At 34.5% G+C, this 19,033-nt stretch overlaps 1 protein-coding gene across 28 annotated transcripts in view; it reads left to right on the top strand.

Annotated features, from left to right (window-relative positions):
- Positions 1-19,033, top strand: part of DLG1 (discs large MAGUK scaffold protein 1) — a 277,635-nt gene that overhangs the window by 120,309 nt on the left and 138,293 nt on the right. For 2 of the 28 annotated variants that reach the window (XM_063622157.1, XM_063622156.1), the window contains exon 1: positions 3,331-5,568. The exons of 22 other annotated variants lie outside the window; for them this stretch is intronic. In XM_063622157.1, coding sequence (XP_063478227.1) covers positions 5,335-5,568 — 234 coding nt within the window. In that variant the 5' untranslated portion in view covers positions 3,331-5,334. Of the gene's footprint in view, positions 1-3,329; positions 5,569-19,033 lie in introns of those variants that run through there. 4 more of the 28 variants (XM_063622159.1, XM_063622158.1, XM_063622153.1 and 1 more) reach the window with 3 other exon arrangements.

Here is a 19,033-nt window from a genome sequence, read left to right as displayed (position 1 = left end):
GGGTGTAATAGATTTGGAGCAGGTAAGCATTATAGCAGAGTAGGTAGGGTTCCTTTAACTTTTTGTTAGAAAACCATAATTGAAGGAAAATAACCCTTATTTTGACATAAGAAGGCAAGCTTTAATGCTTTTTCATCTTAATTTTTAAAAAACCAGAATGTTATAAGAAGCTCAACAATTTATTTTAAAATACAGTGTCCAGTATTAGACTAGTAGTCTCTTTTTTAAAATAAAAACTAATATAGAGAGCTTTTCCTCTTTTATAGTATTGTGGTTTGGAGTGAACAGCTGTTATGCTGCATGTAGAAGTCAGTATATGAATTATTTTATAATTTGAAAAAGTATCTTAGAATAACAGTGGTTTGCTGAGTAGATTGTAAATTAGGCACAGCTTTAGTCTTCACAATTCTAATAAAAGCTAATGGTAAAAATAAAATTTAATAGATGCTTTAAAAATCAACTGCTAGGATATTAGTTGTGTCAAGCAATGCATGCATTTAGCAAACAGTTATTAAACATCTGTGCTAGTAACTTGGTTAGACATCAGTGATTAGTATTTTTTTATGGAAAGATAGTTAACGCAGTATGATGTGACATGAAAGAGGGAGAAATTAAATTCTTGGAGTTTTCTGAAAAAAGCAAGTTGACATTTGCATAAAGTGTTGAAGGATGTGTAAGATGCCAAGTCAGAGGAGGAAGCAGTTACTGGGGTAAATAAATACAGTGGAAGGGTGACAATCACAAGAAACTGTAGAAATGCAGGAAGGTTTATGTTATTATTGCTGATACTTAGGGTGCTTGTTAGGAAATGAGGGCAAAATCTAAAAGACCTGTATGTTGAATGTTCTTATAAAAGGTTTGCCACCATGAAACATGCCGTGAATTAATCTATTAGATTATTGTGGTGGTGGTGGTGGTAGTGGATGGTGGTGGCTCTCGTTACTGGAATAATGAATAAAGTAAGATAGTGATTGGGTTACTTTATTCAGGGCTTGGCATAAAGATAATTATGATTTTATAATTTAAGGCTCAGAAAGGGATACTTTCCTGCCAGTGTTGGGAAGAATATCAAGAAAGAAATTGGGGATATAATAGTTTTTTTAAAATCTTAATGTAGAAGAGAAGGACACAGTGGGTAAATTTTGGGGTTACATAAGAATAGTGTCAAGGTTCTAAAACTAAAAATGAGCTGAAATTAGGAAAAATTGTTAGACCAGTAAATCGAACAAATAAAAACCTCGGCCTTTTCCCGAAAAGTTTGAAATGTACATGAAGCAACAGGGAGGACAGTAGGAGTATTATTGAGTGTATGGGAGGTTGCAGTGATCATTGAAGAAACAATTTATATTTGGTTTTTGTCTTCAATGGCAAGGAAAATTATGTTCAAACTATTGTATGCAAAGTAAACCCTGCTAAGAGGGGCTTGAAATCAAACAGAAAAAACAGGGTCAATGAGCAGATAATTGTGCTAAATAAGTATATTTCCTAGCATTTTATTTCATCCAGTAGTATTGAGAATATAATGAAATCACTAGCAGCTCTTGATAGTTTTTAAAAAATTGTAGGGAATGGGAGTGGCAGAAAAATGGACACAAGCAAATATAAGCCTTTTGAACCAAATACTAGAGGAATAGAAGTTTTCCTATTTCTGGTATATAATGAGCAGTTTTTGAAATCAACTTTATTTTTACATCTCTGGAACATAGTAAAACATTATTGAATTTTATCTATTTTAGATGGACCTGGTATACTAAGGTGAGCATATAGTTTGCATGCATTGACCACTAGATGGTGCTCATACGGAAGGGATTTTGTATGTGTGACATTCTGGGTTTTTCCAGATAAATAACAAATCTGTGTTCTTGTCACTCTTCTCAGTCTTGTCTTATCTCAGTACAGTTATATGTTTTGAAATTTAATAGCCCACATTAGAAAAGACTAATAAAAATGCCTGTTATATTGCATTTACATTACATTAGCTTTGTAGTTACTTTGGGTTTGTTTTTGTTTTTGTATTTGTACTTTAGAGTTTCAATATTGCTTTTCCTCTTGTCCTTTACCTTTTTACAGTTTTCACTAAGATTATTTAGTAAACTGGGCATGGTGGTAACCTCAGCTACGTGGGTGGCTGAGGCAGGAGGATGGCTTCAGCCAAGGAGTTCCAGACCAGCCTGGGCAACATAGTGAGACTCCGTCTCAAAAACAAACAAATAAAAGATTATTTAGTACTTGCCTTTGTTTCTGTACCTAAAGACTGCTGGGTTTGTGACTTTAGAAACGTACACATATAATTGAGAGCCTATCCAGTATAAATTTTTAACTTTTTATTTCCATTTAATATTATAAAGTAAATATTCCTCATAGTCATAAATTTTTCATAATCATGTTTTGAATTACATAGTAATCCACTGAACTAATCGTATTTAGTTTACTAACTTAAGCTTTCTCTATTGTTTAGGCTAGAATTCTATAGATTATATTATCACTGAAAAAGAAAAAAACATTACAGAAAAAAGAATATTAATTCTTTGTATATCATATTAAGATGTTAATAGTGATACCTTTTGATAGTTTAGATTGCATACCATCTTTTCATCCATTATTTTAAATAGGTTTTCCAGGTTTTTCTTTAATGAACTTGAATTTGGTTTTAATGGAGTTTTTATCTGTCATCTCTGCTGTGTAATGAGAGAGGATATTCTAAAGTAAAGAACAATTGGTTGCCTTCCGCCTTCCACCTCCCAGTCTAATCTCATGTGAAACCCCTCTTGTGATTTAGGTATAGATTTTTTGTGTGCATATACTGACTGCTGGCCAATGGATGAGGTGTTCCTAGATTTTTGTAGGTCATGTAACAGGACATTTTCTTAAAGAAGCCTTTCCCAAAACTTGAAGTTGTTTTCTTGATGTGAATGGATTTGGATAGGAAATTCGCATTAAGAAGTATTTCTTCCCTGTACATTGGGGAAATATGGGAGGCAGTGATCTGTCAACTTTAGATTGTACCCTAAGTTCTTTGGCTCTGTAGGGTAAATAGATGCACACTAAGAGCCTACCATTGACCCCTAAGTTCTTTGGCTCTGTAGGGTAAATAGATGCACACTAAGAGCCTACCATTGACCCCTAAGTTCTTTGGCTCTATAGGGTAAATAGATGCACACTAAGAGCCTACCATTGACCTCTAAGTTCTTTGGCTCTGTAGGGTAAATAGATGCACACTAAGAGCCTACCATTGACCCCTAAGTTCTTTGGCTCTGTAGGGTAAATAGATGCACACTAAGAGCCTACCATTGACCCCTAAGTTCTCTGGCTCTGGAGGGTAAATAGATGCACACTAAGAGCCTACTATTGTATGTCTGTTGGTACTGTTTACAGTTTGAGGTAGGAGATTTGCATTCAACAATTGTATTCAGTGTTTTCATCAGACATGGATCAAGGCACATATTTTAGGGCCAGACCAATTACTGTAGCATTTGTATAAACCACACTAATCAGGTCTTTACTAGGTACCTGGTCCATAACAAAATTTGAATTTTTTTCCAGGAGGTTTCATTTTTTCCTTCACAAGATGATTCTTAGTTACCTGTCTGCCCTTAGTGTTTTCTTACATTCTCCTACTCCGAATTAGGTAGGATCACTCTGTCTGGGGCCATAAATTGTCAGCTACTGCCTGCACAGTCCTTGGGAAGAAGCACCAAACTTTCTGGTATAATCTCTGTCACAAAATATCTTACCCTCAAGAGTCCTACATGGCTCTCAACCCTTACTGAGCTCATGTTCACTTCTTAGCAGAGGCATCATAGAGACAGCATTAGCGTATTTTCTTGCTCAGTCAAGATTTGCAGTGGACCTCAACGTTGTAGTTTGACAAAAGGCTGCGTCTAGTTGGTGCTGGTAAGCACATAGACAAGGAAGATTCTGTCAGTCCACATCCGAAAAAATATCCATGGCTGAGGTTGGGACTTAGGATATGCTCTTATCAACTTAAAAATTGAATTATTCAACCAATAGTAAATTATCAAGTAGGGTTTTTGTTCACATATTGTTTTAAAATGACCATTGTTGTAATTACTAATATAGCACAGTGTTAAGAGGGCTTGCTTGGGAGTTTGTGGTTCTCAAACTTGAAGGTACTTAAGAGTCACTTGGGAAGCATTTTAAACGTAAAAATTCCCAGGTTCCCCCTGCCCCTAAACATTTTGATGGGGAGAGGATACACCAATCTGCATATGTAACTAGTGCCCCAGGCAATTCTCAGGCGAACTATTATGTTAACCTAGATATTAGATGTTAGAATATGTTCCTTTAGCAGTCAGGTGATAGTATTTGGTGAACCAGAGTGGTATTTATGTAGAGTTGGATAAAACACATTTCACTGATTATAAAACAATTTACTAGCATTAATTCTTTTTCATTTTTAGAAATTTATGACCTTGTAATCTGAATGTTTATAAAATACTAGAGAGATGATGCTGATAATTTCTTGAAAGTTCTTTTTTATCATAAAAGTTCCAGAAGCAAAATACTTGTTTTAGTAATTAATCTACCTTGAGACTCAGTTATTAATCATTAAAAACCAATACATTACATAAAATGATAAAGGAGAATCCATTTGTAATAAAGCGCTATCATTAGATAGTCAGAGTTTAATGTAGGCAGCACCTTTGAACAACTTAGAGCCAGTGCCAGATAATGTGTAAGATCCTGCCTGGTGTAGAAATTTGGATATGAATGACAAAGATTCTTTTCGTGAAATCATTTTAACAGTCAGAACTATTTGCAGAGAGAATCCTCTTGTATGTTTTAATTCAGTTCATATTTATAATTTATATAAGCAGTGAAGGTGCCATTGGATTTTACTACAGACTGTGGTTGAAACTTGGTAATCCAGGGTTTTTCCACCCAGTGCATTAAATCAGGCAGCCCCACAGGGTCTTGGTAGTCCAGTGTTTGTAGCATCCTTCTTTACCTGCTAATCGACCTCACTTCCTGGATTTCAGTCCATCTAGTTATCAGCTAACAAAAGAACAGCTTTTGGTTCCTGCAGACGCTGGTGAAAAAATAATCATGAGAAAGAAATCCACCTTATGTCGTCTTTTTTGTCTGCAAAAATAAACTCAGCCATCATACAGCTAACAGGTACAGAGGGAAGATACGAGCTCTTTCATAGGAAGAAATCGCTGAGAAAATGAGCATCATTTCTTAAGGTTTTTATTTTCACTGATCTACAAGTGATGCTGCTGTAATTCTAGCTGCAGTTTTTACCGATCATTCACCACTCAGCAGCTGGTAGAGAAGTAAGCCTGCTTGGCAACCACCTGCAGGGCTGCAGAGATGAATTACATTTTCGGAAACAACACACTTCTATACTCTCGCGGCAGTCGAGGAGGCAATACTAGCTCTAGCCATGGCTCAGCAGGCCCAAAGCAGAAACACTGGGCAAAAAAGGGCTCGTCAGATGAACTGCAAGCTGAGCCAGAACCTTCACGCTGGCAGCAGATAGTTGCATTTTTCACTCGAAGACACAGCTTTATTGACTGCATCTCGGTAGCCACCAGCTCCACCCAGGTAACATACCACTTGTTGAAATTATTTTCAATCTATTTCTGTTTACATTTGCTCTGTAAAAATGTCTTAATACAGATTTTTAATTTAAAAAATAGTCTTACCCCTTGAAACCTTGGATGTGTAGAAATGTATGTTTTCTGTCCATCCGTGCAGGTCTTTAGCACAAAAGGGGGAACAAGAAATATTTTTCCTTATGCTCTTATGTAATACCAAGCAAAATAGCCTCAGATTCAATTGAATGACTTTTCTAAAAATATGAGCCCATTGATACATAAATTAAAATATGAATTAATAATGCTCATCTCCTTTTTAGACTGTGCTAAATGCTATAGAGTATGATGTCTGAGCACAGATAATGCTGGTTTGTTTAGTTTTTGTATGTTATTAGATAACCTTAGGGAGACTGTTATAGTAAAGAAACAGAAGATACTTTGAAGTATTTTCATTTTTCAGTGTTTTGAAAATAGATTCAATTTAATATAATTGGCTAGTATTATATATACTTACATCTTAGCTATATTATGGCTTATTCAAGGGATTTAATGAATCCTTTTTTGTAAATATTATTTATCTAGTTTAATTTGAAATTAAGTGAACTTGTGCAATTACACAGTCATGGAATATTTTTTCAAATATTCAAATCACAATTTAAAGAGATGAGCAAATACTAAAAGTCTCAAAATTTAAAAAAAAATCACATAACACCACTTTTTGAGGAAATGAGCTATTGTCTATGAGAGGAAAAATAAAAATTAATAATTGTTTGAAATACCTATTGTTTGGTACAAGGGTGGTTTGAGGAAATAGTCATATTTTTAAATATTTTTAAGCAGTCAGTTCAACTTTAGTAAAAATAAAAGGATGAGGAATGGTCTAATTTAAAAACAAGTTGAGAATGCATTTGTCCTCTGACATCAGTGATATTTAAATTAAGAAAATACATACATACACATTCCTTAGGAACTTTTAAAATAAATTCCCTTAAAGCTATCTTTTAAAGAAAATAATAGAAGCAGCTCAATAAATATAAACTGTCAACAGTTCTATATTTCTTTGTTTTTTATAAATTTCTTTACTGTTTTTGGTTACTAGAATTGTCTTTTAATAGTGTTGATTTAAAATAACGTCAGCTTTCTTAAGTAAGAAATTCTACCTATTTTTCTTAAATATTTGGAAGAAATGGAATTACCTAGGAAGGAGGAGTCATTATGTAGACATTGAGGTTAAGTTACAATCAAAACTTACTGAATGGGCAACGATTGATTTAACTCTTAAATTGAATGCTGCCCCAAGAATTTTACTAACCTTATTTTGGCTACAATTATATATATCACAAAAGGATGCAAAGCCTAAAGGTTGACAGTGTTATTCATTGTAGATTAATACTAGATGATATTTTCCATTATTAACAAGACAGATATCTTTAAAACTTTTTATCTATATATGGTTTATGTAAGTACACACCCTCCTATATATGTATGCACAGATAACACTAGCATTGATATATCTGTCACTCAGTTTATTAAAAGCATGCAAATGAAAAGACAGGAAAAGTAGTTCACGTATAAACTGTTGAAACCACAGAATTACATTATAGTTACTTGGGAATTGGAGCAAAACGTTGCTATGATTGCGTTAAAATAGAGTTATGACCCCTATTTGCAATCAATTCTACAAAGCCATTTTACATTTCATCCCCCTCACCCAGTTTGGTTCAGAGCATTCCTGTATGCTAATATAGGAGTTATTAATAGTTTTTATGTCTTTCAGACCTCTTTCCTGATTCTCATCTTGTCTTTTTCATTACCTTTCTATTTTATTTCTAGAAATACGGGTATTAGGGTAGAGGTTTTAGCCTCTGTTTTTCTTGTACTGGAGTACCAACATTTTGTTTTTCATTTTATACATTTTTGTAACTGATACATTGGATAGTTTATATATCTAATTTTTTTATAACTTACTGGAGTTCATTTTACCAGTTAAAATATAATGGGACTGAAAAATAACTTTAGATATAATTGGATCTTAGTTGGTGCTAGAATACTTTTTTAAATTTCACTGACTGACTCATGGCTAGCAGCTTTCTTTTGCAGCACTAAGGGATTTATTGTTAGAAACGACGTAGATTGAAATTTCATACTTTGAGCATATAATATATACCTATGAATATAGTAGGGTGATAGTGTTTTGTACTGTGATTGGTAAATAACAGAGGTCTCTTATTTCACTGATGTCAAAAATACTCTAAGATTTGATAGAAAGATTAACTTTGAATCTTAATTCCTTATGACTAAGCCACATGATATTTTTTGCAGATTGGAGAGTTGTTATAAGTCAAGTTCTATTAGTATGAAAATTATCTGATTTAATATCCCCCCAAATATACACAATATGTAAAAAGAACCTGTACTTATTTTACAGATTCATTTAAATTGCTTGTCTGCTGGAGGTATTCATATTCATAACTAAGATTATGTGCCATGTTCTACTATGATACTGGAACTCAGGAGGAAGTCATTAATGTTTTTCGAATGATAAGGAAACTGAGTGGTTATAAACTTTTGCAAGACACCTAGCTTCTCAGTTAGGGTTTGGCATGTAGTTGGTGTTAATAAATGCTTATAGAATTAATTAATTTTTATTCCATTCACCTCAAATGTTATCTCCTGGCCTTCCAAAATATGACACCTAATCTGATACCTCTTCAGTACCTATATTGATTGGATCTTCTCTCTTCCCTCACAAGTGTCTGGTTTTTCACAGCAGCCCATCTCGTTTTCCATTGCCTTTTCTTCCCCTCCATTCTTCATACTATCCTCCAGTCACACTTCCCCGATTCCCCTGATTTCCTCACCCCTTTCAATCACCACTCAGTAGTGATAAGCAAATAGCTTACACACTGTCTTTAAGTTTTATCATTTGATTGTATCTCATTTTACATTGTGGGTTTTTAGAAAGTTTGTTTTATTTTTTAATGTTAAATAAAAATGAGTTTCTTATGAATTACATTGGTGAAACTTTTTCTGTTTGAGGCTTCATAGTGTTTTTGTCCTTAATTTCAAACAATTAATATAGAAAAAGTTCTCTATGCATTGCAAAGCCCTCCTTGGTTCCTCACCCTCAGCGTCCCTCCTATTCTTGTGTTTAGGATCACTTAATAATCGGCCCCGTCCTACTTAGCATGCGGAGTCCTGTTCCAATCTGGGACCAGTTTTTATATTCAGCAGGGTTTTAAAGAACTCCAGCACAGTGCTTCTAGACTTTACTTGATTAACGCCTAGGTGAAAAGTTTTATTTACTTAGTGATATCGACGTTTATTAATGTCAGTAGTAATCATATGAACTTTAAATAGCTGTGAAGTGTTCGGTCATTTTGAATGTGTGTATAGCAACTATTCATACATTTTGGACTACTTGAAAATCTCAACATATAGAGCACTATAAATACTCAGCCCCCCCCCAAAAAAAAAACAATTAACATGCCAAATTAAGCTGAGAGCAGCAAAGCTGTATTCTTAGGAATATGGAACAGACATGAAAACTTGTCAGAATTGAAATAGAATAATAAAATTTTCTTAAAGAGTAAATATTAGCTGAGTTGAATAATCTGCTTAGAGGAAAAACCCTGTCCTAAGTTAAAAATATAGGAAAACATTGTTCAAGTGCCTGTGTGGAAAAATATTTAGGCTAATTTGTATACTTTAAAAGATAATTGTCCTAAACAGATGCCTTCTGAGTTATAGAGGATTTAATTTTTAGAGCTATGCATTGGATATATTGTCCAATAGAGATAATGACCGTATCAATGTCATTGAGTCACTTCCACCAAATAATTTAATGTATATATTAATAAAGTACTTAGAACAGCATCTGACACATAGTAAGTGCTACATTAGAGTTAGGTGCACCTGTTATCTTATTTTTATATCATTTAATAGTATATGAACAAATTCAGATATAGATTAATAGGAATTATTGCACCTAGGATAGCACAGTACATTCAAGCATTCAGTAAATATTGTTGACTGATTAAGTTAACTTGTAAGTACAAGCCATCCACTTTTTTTAAGAACCAGAGATCTCAACACCTTTAATTATAGGATTTAAGGGAGGTGCCCCAAAGAGCCTTTCAAATTCTTGATGAGACTACCAGTTTTTTGACCTTTCCTCCCCTCCTAGCACTCCCTTCTGCAAATTGGTAAAAACCAGTCACATGTAGATGACTAAATTTAAGTGATTATCCACTTCTCACCAAGCTCCCCTAAACATCCCCCAAACATATCATTAGGACTATTTTTAGATCCTACATCCCTTTTAGCCTCAGTCACCACAGAAGGTCCAAACCATCCAGATTGCAGCTCTGCCTTCTGTATACCAACTCGCAGACTGCACATTAAACTTCTAATACCTGATTCCTGCTCTTATTCTCAAATAAATAATCTGCTTTGTGTCCCAGCCTGTTAAAATAAATGAACTGTGTGCCTAAAGCTCACCCATTCACTTCTGTACTAGATCGTAGTCCCTTTGGTTGTTCAAGAACTTCTGAAATCCCCTTCTCTCTTCACTGCATCATCTGTCTTGCCTCTATACTGCCCCTAGACTTGCCTCTGTAAGTCCTATCAGGATATACACCTGCTATAATATCTTTCATTAAAACAATCATCCAAAAAACCCTCTTTGTGTGAGTGTAGATTATCAAATCCAATGGCCAGTTCTCAATGTTCATTTTACTTGACCCTACAACAACTGTTAACACAATTGATTACTCCCTCCTCTAAATTCTTTTTTCTCCTTTGACTCGTGGATAGTACTGCTCTTTTAATATTCTACCAGCCTCATTTTCCTTTATGGTATCCTCCTTTTTCCTACTGCTGAATGTTCAAATGTCTGAGGGCTCAGTCTTTGACCTCTCTTTTTGTACTCACATTTCAGGTGATCTCATCTAGTCCTATGCCCTTAAATACTATCAATATTTCTATCTTTATTCCAGAGTTAATCACTGTACATTAGACTTTTATATCTAACTTTCTACTCAGTATCTCCACTTTGGTTAAGCATCTGAAAGGTAACATATTAAAAAGAGAATTTCTAGTTTTATTGGTCTCAATCTTCTTTATTCAGTATGCCATCCACTAAGATGCTGAAGACAAAAACCCTTAAAATTCTATCTTTTATTCCTTTTTTCTTTGCTCCATATCCAGTCTGATACCAAATCCTGTTGGCTTTATATTCAAGATATATTTATGATTTGGCCACTTTTCAACACTTCTGCAACTACTGATTCAATAATTTGTTGCCTGAACTACAGCAGTAGACATCTAACTTCTCTCTTGTTAATATTCTTTGCTTCCTCTAAGGTAGCACCCCTTTACTCCAGACATTACTCCATCTTCTTACCTGATTCTTTATTATAAATTTTGTACTGTCTTTTTACTTGACTGTCAGCTCCATGTGGGTGGGATTTTTCTGTTATGTTTATTGTTGTATGCTCAGTTTCTGTGACAGTGGCTGGCACATTGTAGATTACCAGAAAATATTTGATGAATGAGTGAAGAGACAGGGACATATGAACTTGTGCTAAGGAGGGCCCAAGCAGATGTGTTTGTCTGTCTTTTCCCTTAGACTTTCTGTGAAGCATGCATCACACTTTATTTAGCATTGTAATAGTTCTCTAGCTGATGATTCTTACTTGCCCTCTGAGAAGAAATACACACAAGGAAATGAGGTAGGGAGAGAAGATAATTCAATTTCCTCAAAACTGGGATAACTATATAACTCAGACCAAACTAGGATACTTTAATGAAAAGAGGGAATCATTAATGATTAAAGTGAGACAACAGGCATAAATACAGACTTCCCAAGTAGATAGAGGCATATGGGGTCACTCTGTTATAACCATTTATTTTCTGACTATTCCCACCAGGCAACAGGTCTGAAATTCACACCAAGACATCTCCATCCTGGACCATCCCAGATTGATTGACCTAACCGTGTTATCGATACATATTACATTCATTTTGTCTCATGTGTAATGATAATTGTGTTTTGATAAAATATTTTTTTCTTCATCTCCAAGGAATGGAATTGTTCACATTCATTAGTGTAGTGCCTTTGTACTAAAAAGTAGACTACATATAGGGTAGGTAGACAATCTTCTTAAACTGCTTTGAAAATGCTGACTCTGATTGATAGGTTATTTTCCAGAGAAATTGGTGGAAATAGTCTCCTTTGGTATTGACTAACCAAACATTCACAGTTTGGATAGAAACACTGTTTTACTGATTGTGAGATGCTGACCCTTGGCAGACACATTTGTTTCTTAATTTTCTACTCAGAAGGCTACTAACTTTGTGAAATTAATATGATGACTCAGACTTGGAAATCAATTGTTCCCCCTTTCACACAAAAAATATTGTAGGATCTATTTTATGTTTTTGTTTTTCTGGAAACTTTTACAGTGCACCTACATGTACTGACTCAAAAATTGGTTCTTAAACACTGTTTCAACACATTTTTATCATTTGTACAATAAATAAAAATAAATTAAAAATAATATAAAAAATAAAAATAAAATTTGTATCATTTGTACAATACGACACTCTAGAAAAGCATAGAGATGAAGATTAAACAAAAAGTAATTGGTTACAATGGTTATATAAGCTTTTTTAAATTGCAAAATTGACCATACGATCCAGCAGTTGTACTCCTTCATATTTGCCCAAATGAATTGAAAGCTTACATCCACACAAAAACCTGTACAGAGATGTTTATAACAGCTGTGTTCATAATTGCCAAAACCTAGAAGCAACCAACATGTTCCTCAGTATGTGAATGGATAAAGTGTGGTGCATTCAGACAATGGAATATTACTCGGCACTAAAAGAAATGAGCTATCAAGCCATGAAAAGACATGGAGGAACCTTAAATGAATATTACCAGGTGAAAGAAGCCAACCTGAAAAGGATACACACCCTTTGTTTCCAATAGATGACATTCTGGAAAAGGCAAAACTATGGAAACAAAAGATTAGTGGTTGCCAGGGGTTAGGTGAGAGGGATAAATAGTAGAGCATAGAGGATTTTTAGGACAGTAAAGCTATTCTGTATGATACTATAATGGCGGAAACGTCATTAAACACATGTCAAAACCCATGGAATATCCAGCCCCCCCAGTCAACTCTAATATAAATTATGGACTTTGTGGTGTGTCAGTGTGGGCTCATTGATTGTAACAAATGTACATTAGAAATGCAGGGATGTTGATAATTTATAGTTTATATATGTGTGAGCAGGGGGCATATGGGAACTAAAACTGCTCTAAAAATATATAAAGTCTATTAAAAACTATAAAATTGGTATCTTAATGTAGGTTAGATTGGCTTAGCTTGAAGACATTTGAAATTTATGATATAAGGTCTTTATAGTTAGGAAATGTGTTTTATTCATCTTTGTAGCTTCTGTATAGTGTCTTGATTGTTTAGATGGCCTGTCAAGGATAGACAGGCAAAAAGAAGTTTCACAGGCTATAATTTATATATTCTTAACATATTCAGACAAGTTTTAAAGTTCACCTTTAAAATAATGTATTAATAAGAGTGCTGAAAATGACTGAACATGCTCATGGGATCAGGGCAAGTCAGCCTGAGCAACATTTTTCTCCTGTATTTTCAAGTAGTGTTGTTTGCATGAGAATTGTACTTCATACCTCTTATCACAACTCTAATTCAGTAGTCATTTGGGTAATGATTTTGTTTCATGTCAGCCACGAAACCGTAAGTTTCACAAGAGCTGATGCTGCAAGGTGTGTGGTTTTTTCCCGTGGTATCCCCAGAGCCTAGCATGGGGAATGCACTTGATAAATATTTGTTGAATGAATAAACAGATGTTATACAGGTGTTAATTTTTATTTAATCTGCTGTTGACGAGGTGGAAGTTTGGAACTTCTAAATATTGTTGGATCACTGTAAATTTCCCAAGCAATTTTTATGTAACACTATGGCTTAAAAACTAGCAAGTCTTATGTTACAGATTTTGTAAAGTTGTGAATTTCAGAAGTAATTCAGATCCTTCTGTGAAAAAATTGTGAAGCATTTATACTCTTACATATCTGAAGAACTTAAATTTTTATCCTGAAAATTTTACTTAGTATCAATTTCTTTAAAGAAATTTTCTTAAATTATTCCTTGTACTTCCTGGCACGATTATTTAGATAACGTTTCCAGCCCTCCATTTTTATAGCAAAGTTTAGAATTTTGATAAAGGTAAAAATGGTTGTTCAGACTATGTAGAGAACAGTAGCCTACAATTACCACCTTTTAAAGAAAACTTTAAACCAACTGATGTGGTAATTTTAACAGGCGTATGCAAATACAAACCAACTGGCAGTGCCACCTGGGAGCAGTGGAATTTTATAGAAGCCTATACACAACTTGCCCCTCCAGGCGTTTATTTAAAAGATTTTCCCTCCTCCCTTCGTAACAGGAGCACTTCCTATTCATTCTTTTTCCTTTAAGCCCCAATTTGGTTGCATTTCTGAACAGTATTTTCAGTATCTGTGAAATCAAAACTCTGACTTCTTGACTCGAGCAGCTTTGAAATGTGAAGAAGTTACAGCTGTGACAGAGTGGAACCAAATGATTGCTTTACAATTTGTGTTGTTTTGTTGTTCTGAGAAAAAGAATTGGGGATTATAACCTGGTGTTTAATTATTTGTTAATCTTTTTTTAACAGCCGCGTTCAAGAGCAATAACCTGGCATTTAAATTAAAACAGATCCCACCCTCATTTATCTGTATATAAATCTGACTGATCTTGGTAGGATGATCTGATGTATCAAAGGGTTATAAATTTGGAAAGAAATCAGTTGGAAAGTATTTTGTAAGATAGAGGGAAAACAAACAAGATGCATATCAATATTAAGAATTAATTGCTTTAGCCAAACTAAGTACCATAGCAGGATTTTGAAGGGAGAACAAAAGAGAGAACAAAAATGGTATCATTTTAATCACTTTTTTTCCAAACTGGAAGGCTATATTCAGTATAAAGGCAAAATTTTTTCAGTTGTAAGAGTCCAGCTTTATTATATAGACTTTTTAATTAAAAGTATTTTAAAGAACTGTAGGTGAAACTTGAAATTTCCATATGTATATCTTGTTTGCTTGTTTTTTAAATTGTTGCTTTCATGGTCTCGGGGGAGAGAGAATTGGCTTATTTTTATTGTAGACTAAGAATTGCAACAGAATTAAACCATTTATAGTTAGTAAAAGTTTTCTATTTTCTTCATTGACTTAATTAGCCTTTTCTTTCTCCTTTTTTAAAAGCAGCTAAAGCAGGAGTCAGCAAGCTACAATCTGTAGGCCAAATGTAGCCTGCCACCTGTTTTTGTAAATAAATTTGTTTTGTTTTGTTTTGTTTTTGAGACAGAGTCTTACTGTGTCGCCCAGGCTGGAGTGCAGTGGCGCGATCTCAGCCCACTGCAACTTCCACCGCCCGGGTTCAAGTGATTCTTATGCCCCAGCCTCCTAAGTAGCTGGGATTACAGATGTGCACCATCATACCTGACTGACTGGGTTTCGCCGTGTTGGCCAGGCTGGTCTTGAACTACTGCCCTCATGTGATCTGCCTGCCTCGGCCTCCCAAAGTGTTGGGATTATTACAGGCATGAGCCACCATGCCTGGCCTTGTAAATAAAGTTTTATTGGAACACAGCCATGCCTATTTGTGTATTGTGTATGACTACTTTTGAACTACAATAGCAGCGTTGGATAGTTGCAACAATTACTGCATGGTCCATAACGCTTCTTTTTTTGTCGTTTCCAAAAATGTTTGCTAACCCCTGATCTAAGGATTGATGCAGTTATTTATTTCTTTTTACAGGTAATATATATTGTCTTTGCAGTAAAATATAGTGGTAACAATAAAGACAAAATAAAACTCTTTTTGAACTATTTTAAAGAGATAAGTAAAGTGTACTGTCTTTAGAGGATGATGACCTGGATTTAAATTTATATTCTGCCATATCGCCTGTGCCACCTTGGGTAAATTACCTCAATGCTGAGTCTGTTTCCTCATCTGTAGAAAATGGGGATGAAAGTGTTATCTACATCAAAATTTAATGAGAATTAAATGAGACAGTATGTGCAAAGCACTTACTATAATACATTAATTACATCAATGAGGTAAACATCATCTTTATCAGCTACCCTTTTATCCACCACCACCACCGCCACCACCATCATTTTCATTTCAGCGAAATATTCTGACCTTTAAATGAGGAATCTAGAGATACGGAGAAGCAACCATGTTTTAGCTAGAGGGTTGGTAACTTTAATAGGGTGCAGCCAGGAAAACAGAAACCACAGCAACTATTTTAACAGGAAAAATATAATACATGGGATTGGTTAGATAAGTATGGGAGAACTGAAAAGGCAAAATGAGAATGCCAAGGTAAAATCAAGAGTAACTTACAGAAGTAGCTACCTGTAGGGGAACAAAGGACCCAAGCTGAGATTAGTGGAACCTCAGAGGAAGGGCACCATGGGTTTTAAATATGAGCCCTCAGTAAGAAGTTGTACTTCCTAATGCAGTTTGAGTAGAAAAGCGATGAAAATATTTTAAGCAAATATGCTTGACCAAGACATGTTTATTTTCAAATGGGACATTATTAGGCAATTCGTTATTGCTAGATAGAGAACAACATGAAACTGGCAATTTTTTACATTTTGAAACTTCTGTTCTAAGCTTATCAAACTGCAAAACATCTTGAACACCTTCTGATTGGTGGTGGCTGCCCAGAAACACAGAAATAACCTTTTAGCAATGTCTACTATGTATATCGCATGAAAGTGGGTAGGGGAAGGAAGACTGTACCTACCCAATCTATTGCCCAAGTCATTTTAGAGTGCTGATTAAATTGATCTCTTTTGACAGTCACATGGTTTTATTCATTCAACAAATATATATTAAATACTTCCTGTGTGCACTTTTCTAGGCACTGGGCATATAGGAGTGAACAGAACAGAAATCTGCTCTAAGTAGAAGAAGACAGATAATAAATACAACTATCCAAAATACAGTCACATGTCACTTAATGGGAATACAGTGTATATTTATTTTTGTATATAATAAATATACAGAAGATAAAAAGTATAGTATAATAAATATACAAACCAGTAAAATAGTTGTTAATTATCATTCTGAAGTATTATGTACCATACATAATTATATGTATTATACTTCTGTACGACTGGCAGTGAAGTATATTTGTTTACGCCAGCGTCACCACAGATGTAATACATTATACTGCAGCATTACAATGGCTATGGCATCACTAGGCAGTAGAAATTTTTCAGCTCCATTATAATTTTGTACATGTGGACCATCATTGACCAAAATGTTGATATGTGACGTATGAGTGTATATGGTATTCTGGAGGAAAAATAAAGGAAAGAAACAATAGAAAATGTGTGTATTTATGTGGGGGAAATAGAAGAAGGCAACTTGAGAGAGTGATAACAGGGACCTGAATCATTACAGACTTGTAGAGGGTGAATAATACAAGGCAAATCTGATTACTGGGAAGCATTAAGGGCCCATTTTAGGTTATTAGTCATGAAGTCTGTGGTTGTGCTTATTTCTCTAGCCACATTCTGATAAAAATCAGGTAAAAAAGCATATTATTGCAATTGGTAATTTTATCTCCATTTGTCAATTATGTAACCATATATTTAAGTTTTAGGTCTCTGTTTAAGTTTTTCGTGTTTGGCTCATCCTTTACTAGGACAAGATTGTCATCTGAATGCTGATAGAATATTGTCTTTTCATAAGGGATAAGAAACCTTAACTGAATATTATGAATCTCGCAAGTAGAGATAGATTCATGAACTAGATGATCTGTCTGTATGAACTAACATACGTGTACCCATGTTTCTGTAATGGAATTAATTGCTAGATCTGTTTCCCTATTTACCTTGTTTTGTTTTAAATTTAATGATTTTAATACCCTTAGTGATTTGTTTAAAAATGTATTTAGTTTTATAAGTGTTTGCTTCTGAGATAGTTATGACATGGAAGTCATATGAAGCTGGTTCAAATAACATATTGTTGATTTTTTACTATACTGGCTTATGTGAAAGATACCTGTTTACAGTGACAGGACCAAAGGACATTTGAATAAAAAAACAGATTTAAGCCATAAAAATCACCTTTTTCCGAAGGTGCTGGGCCCCCGTTGAGTACAGTGATTCCTAAGCAGAGTTTTTATAAATCTACTTGCTATATTTTATCCTTCTATAAACATCAAAAGGCTTGCAGTTTTTTTTAGTTTCTTTCTTACTTTTAAATAGCTTCTTTGACATTTAATCAGAGAAACATGCCACATTACAGCATAATACATCTTTAAACAAAGAACCAAAGAACTTAGATTAGGAATATTAATTATGCCATACAAAACCAAAATAAGATCCTTACTAACCCACAGTGACACAACAGTTGATACTTTTCCTTGCCATCTAAGATATTGGTACCAAATGATTTGCTAATTCATACATCTCATTTTCTCTAAAAATATGGAAGTGCGCATACAAAAATTAACTCAAGATAGATTAAAGACTTAAATGTAAAACCCAAAGCTAGAAGACAACCTAAGAAGACAACCTAGGCAGTACCATTCTGGATATAGGAACAGGCAGAGTTCATCATGAAGACACCGAGCAGTTGCAACAAAAGCAAATGTTGACAAGTGGGATCTAAAGAGCTTCTGCACAGCAAAGGAAGCTGTCAACAGAGTGAACAGATAACCTACGGAATGGAAGAAAATTTTTGCAAACTGTACATCTGAAAAAGGTCTAATATCCGGCGTCTATAAGGAACTTAAAGAAATTTACAAGAGAAAAACAATCCCATTAAAAGTGAGTAAAGGACGTAAACACACTTTTCAAAAGTGTGGCCAACAATCATGAAAAAAAGCTTAGCGTCACTGATCATTAGAGAAATGCAAATCAAAGCCACAACAAGATACCATCTCACACCATTCAGAATGGCTATTAAAACATCAAAACAACAGATGCAGGCAAGTTTGTGGAGAAAAAGGAACACTTATACACTGTTGGTGGGAGTGTAAATTAGATCAACCATTATGGAAGACAATGTGGTGGTTCCTCAAAGACCTAAAAACAGAAATACCATTCAACCCAGCAGTCCTATTACTGGGTATATACTCAAAGGAATATAAATTGTTCTATTATAAAGACATGAACGCTTAGGTTCATTGCAGCACTATTCACAATAGCAAAGACATGCAATCAACCTAAATGCCCATCAATGGTAGACTGGATAAAGAAAATGTGGCACATACACACCACGGAATACTACGCAACAATAAAAATGAATGAGATCTTGTCCTTTGCAGAAACATGGGTGGAGCTGGAGGGCGTCATCATTAGTAAACTGATGCAGGAACAAAAAATC

Source organism: Symphalangus syndactylus, chromosome 17 (genome assembly GCF_028878055.3).
Source record: "Symphalangus syndactylus isolate Jambi chromosome 17, NHGRI_mSymSyn1-v2.1_pri, whole genome shotgun sequence".
NCBI lineage: Eukaryota > Metazoa > Chordata > Mammalia > Primates > Hylobatidae > Symphalangus > Symphalangus syndactylus.
This window is presented reverse-complemented; position numbering and strand designations above follow the sequence as displayed.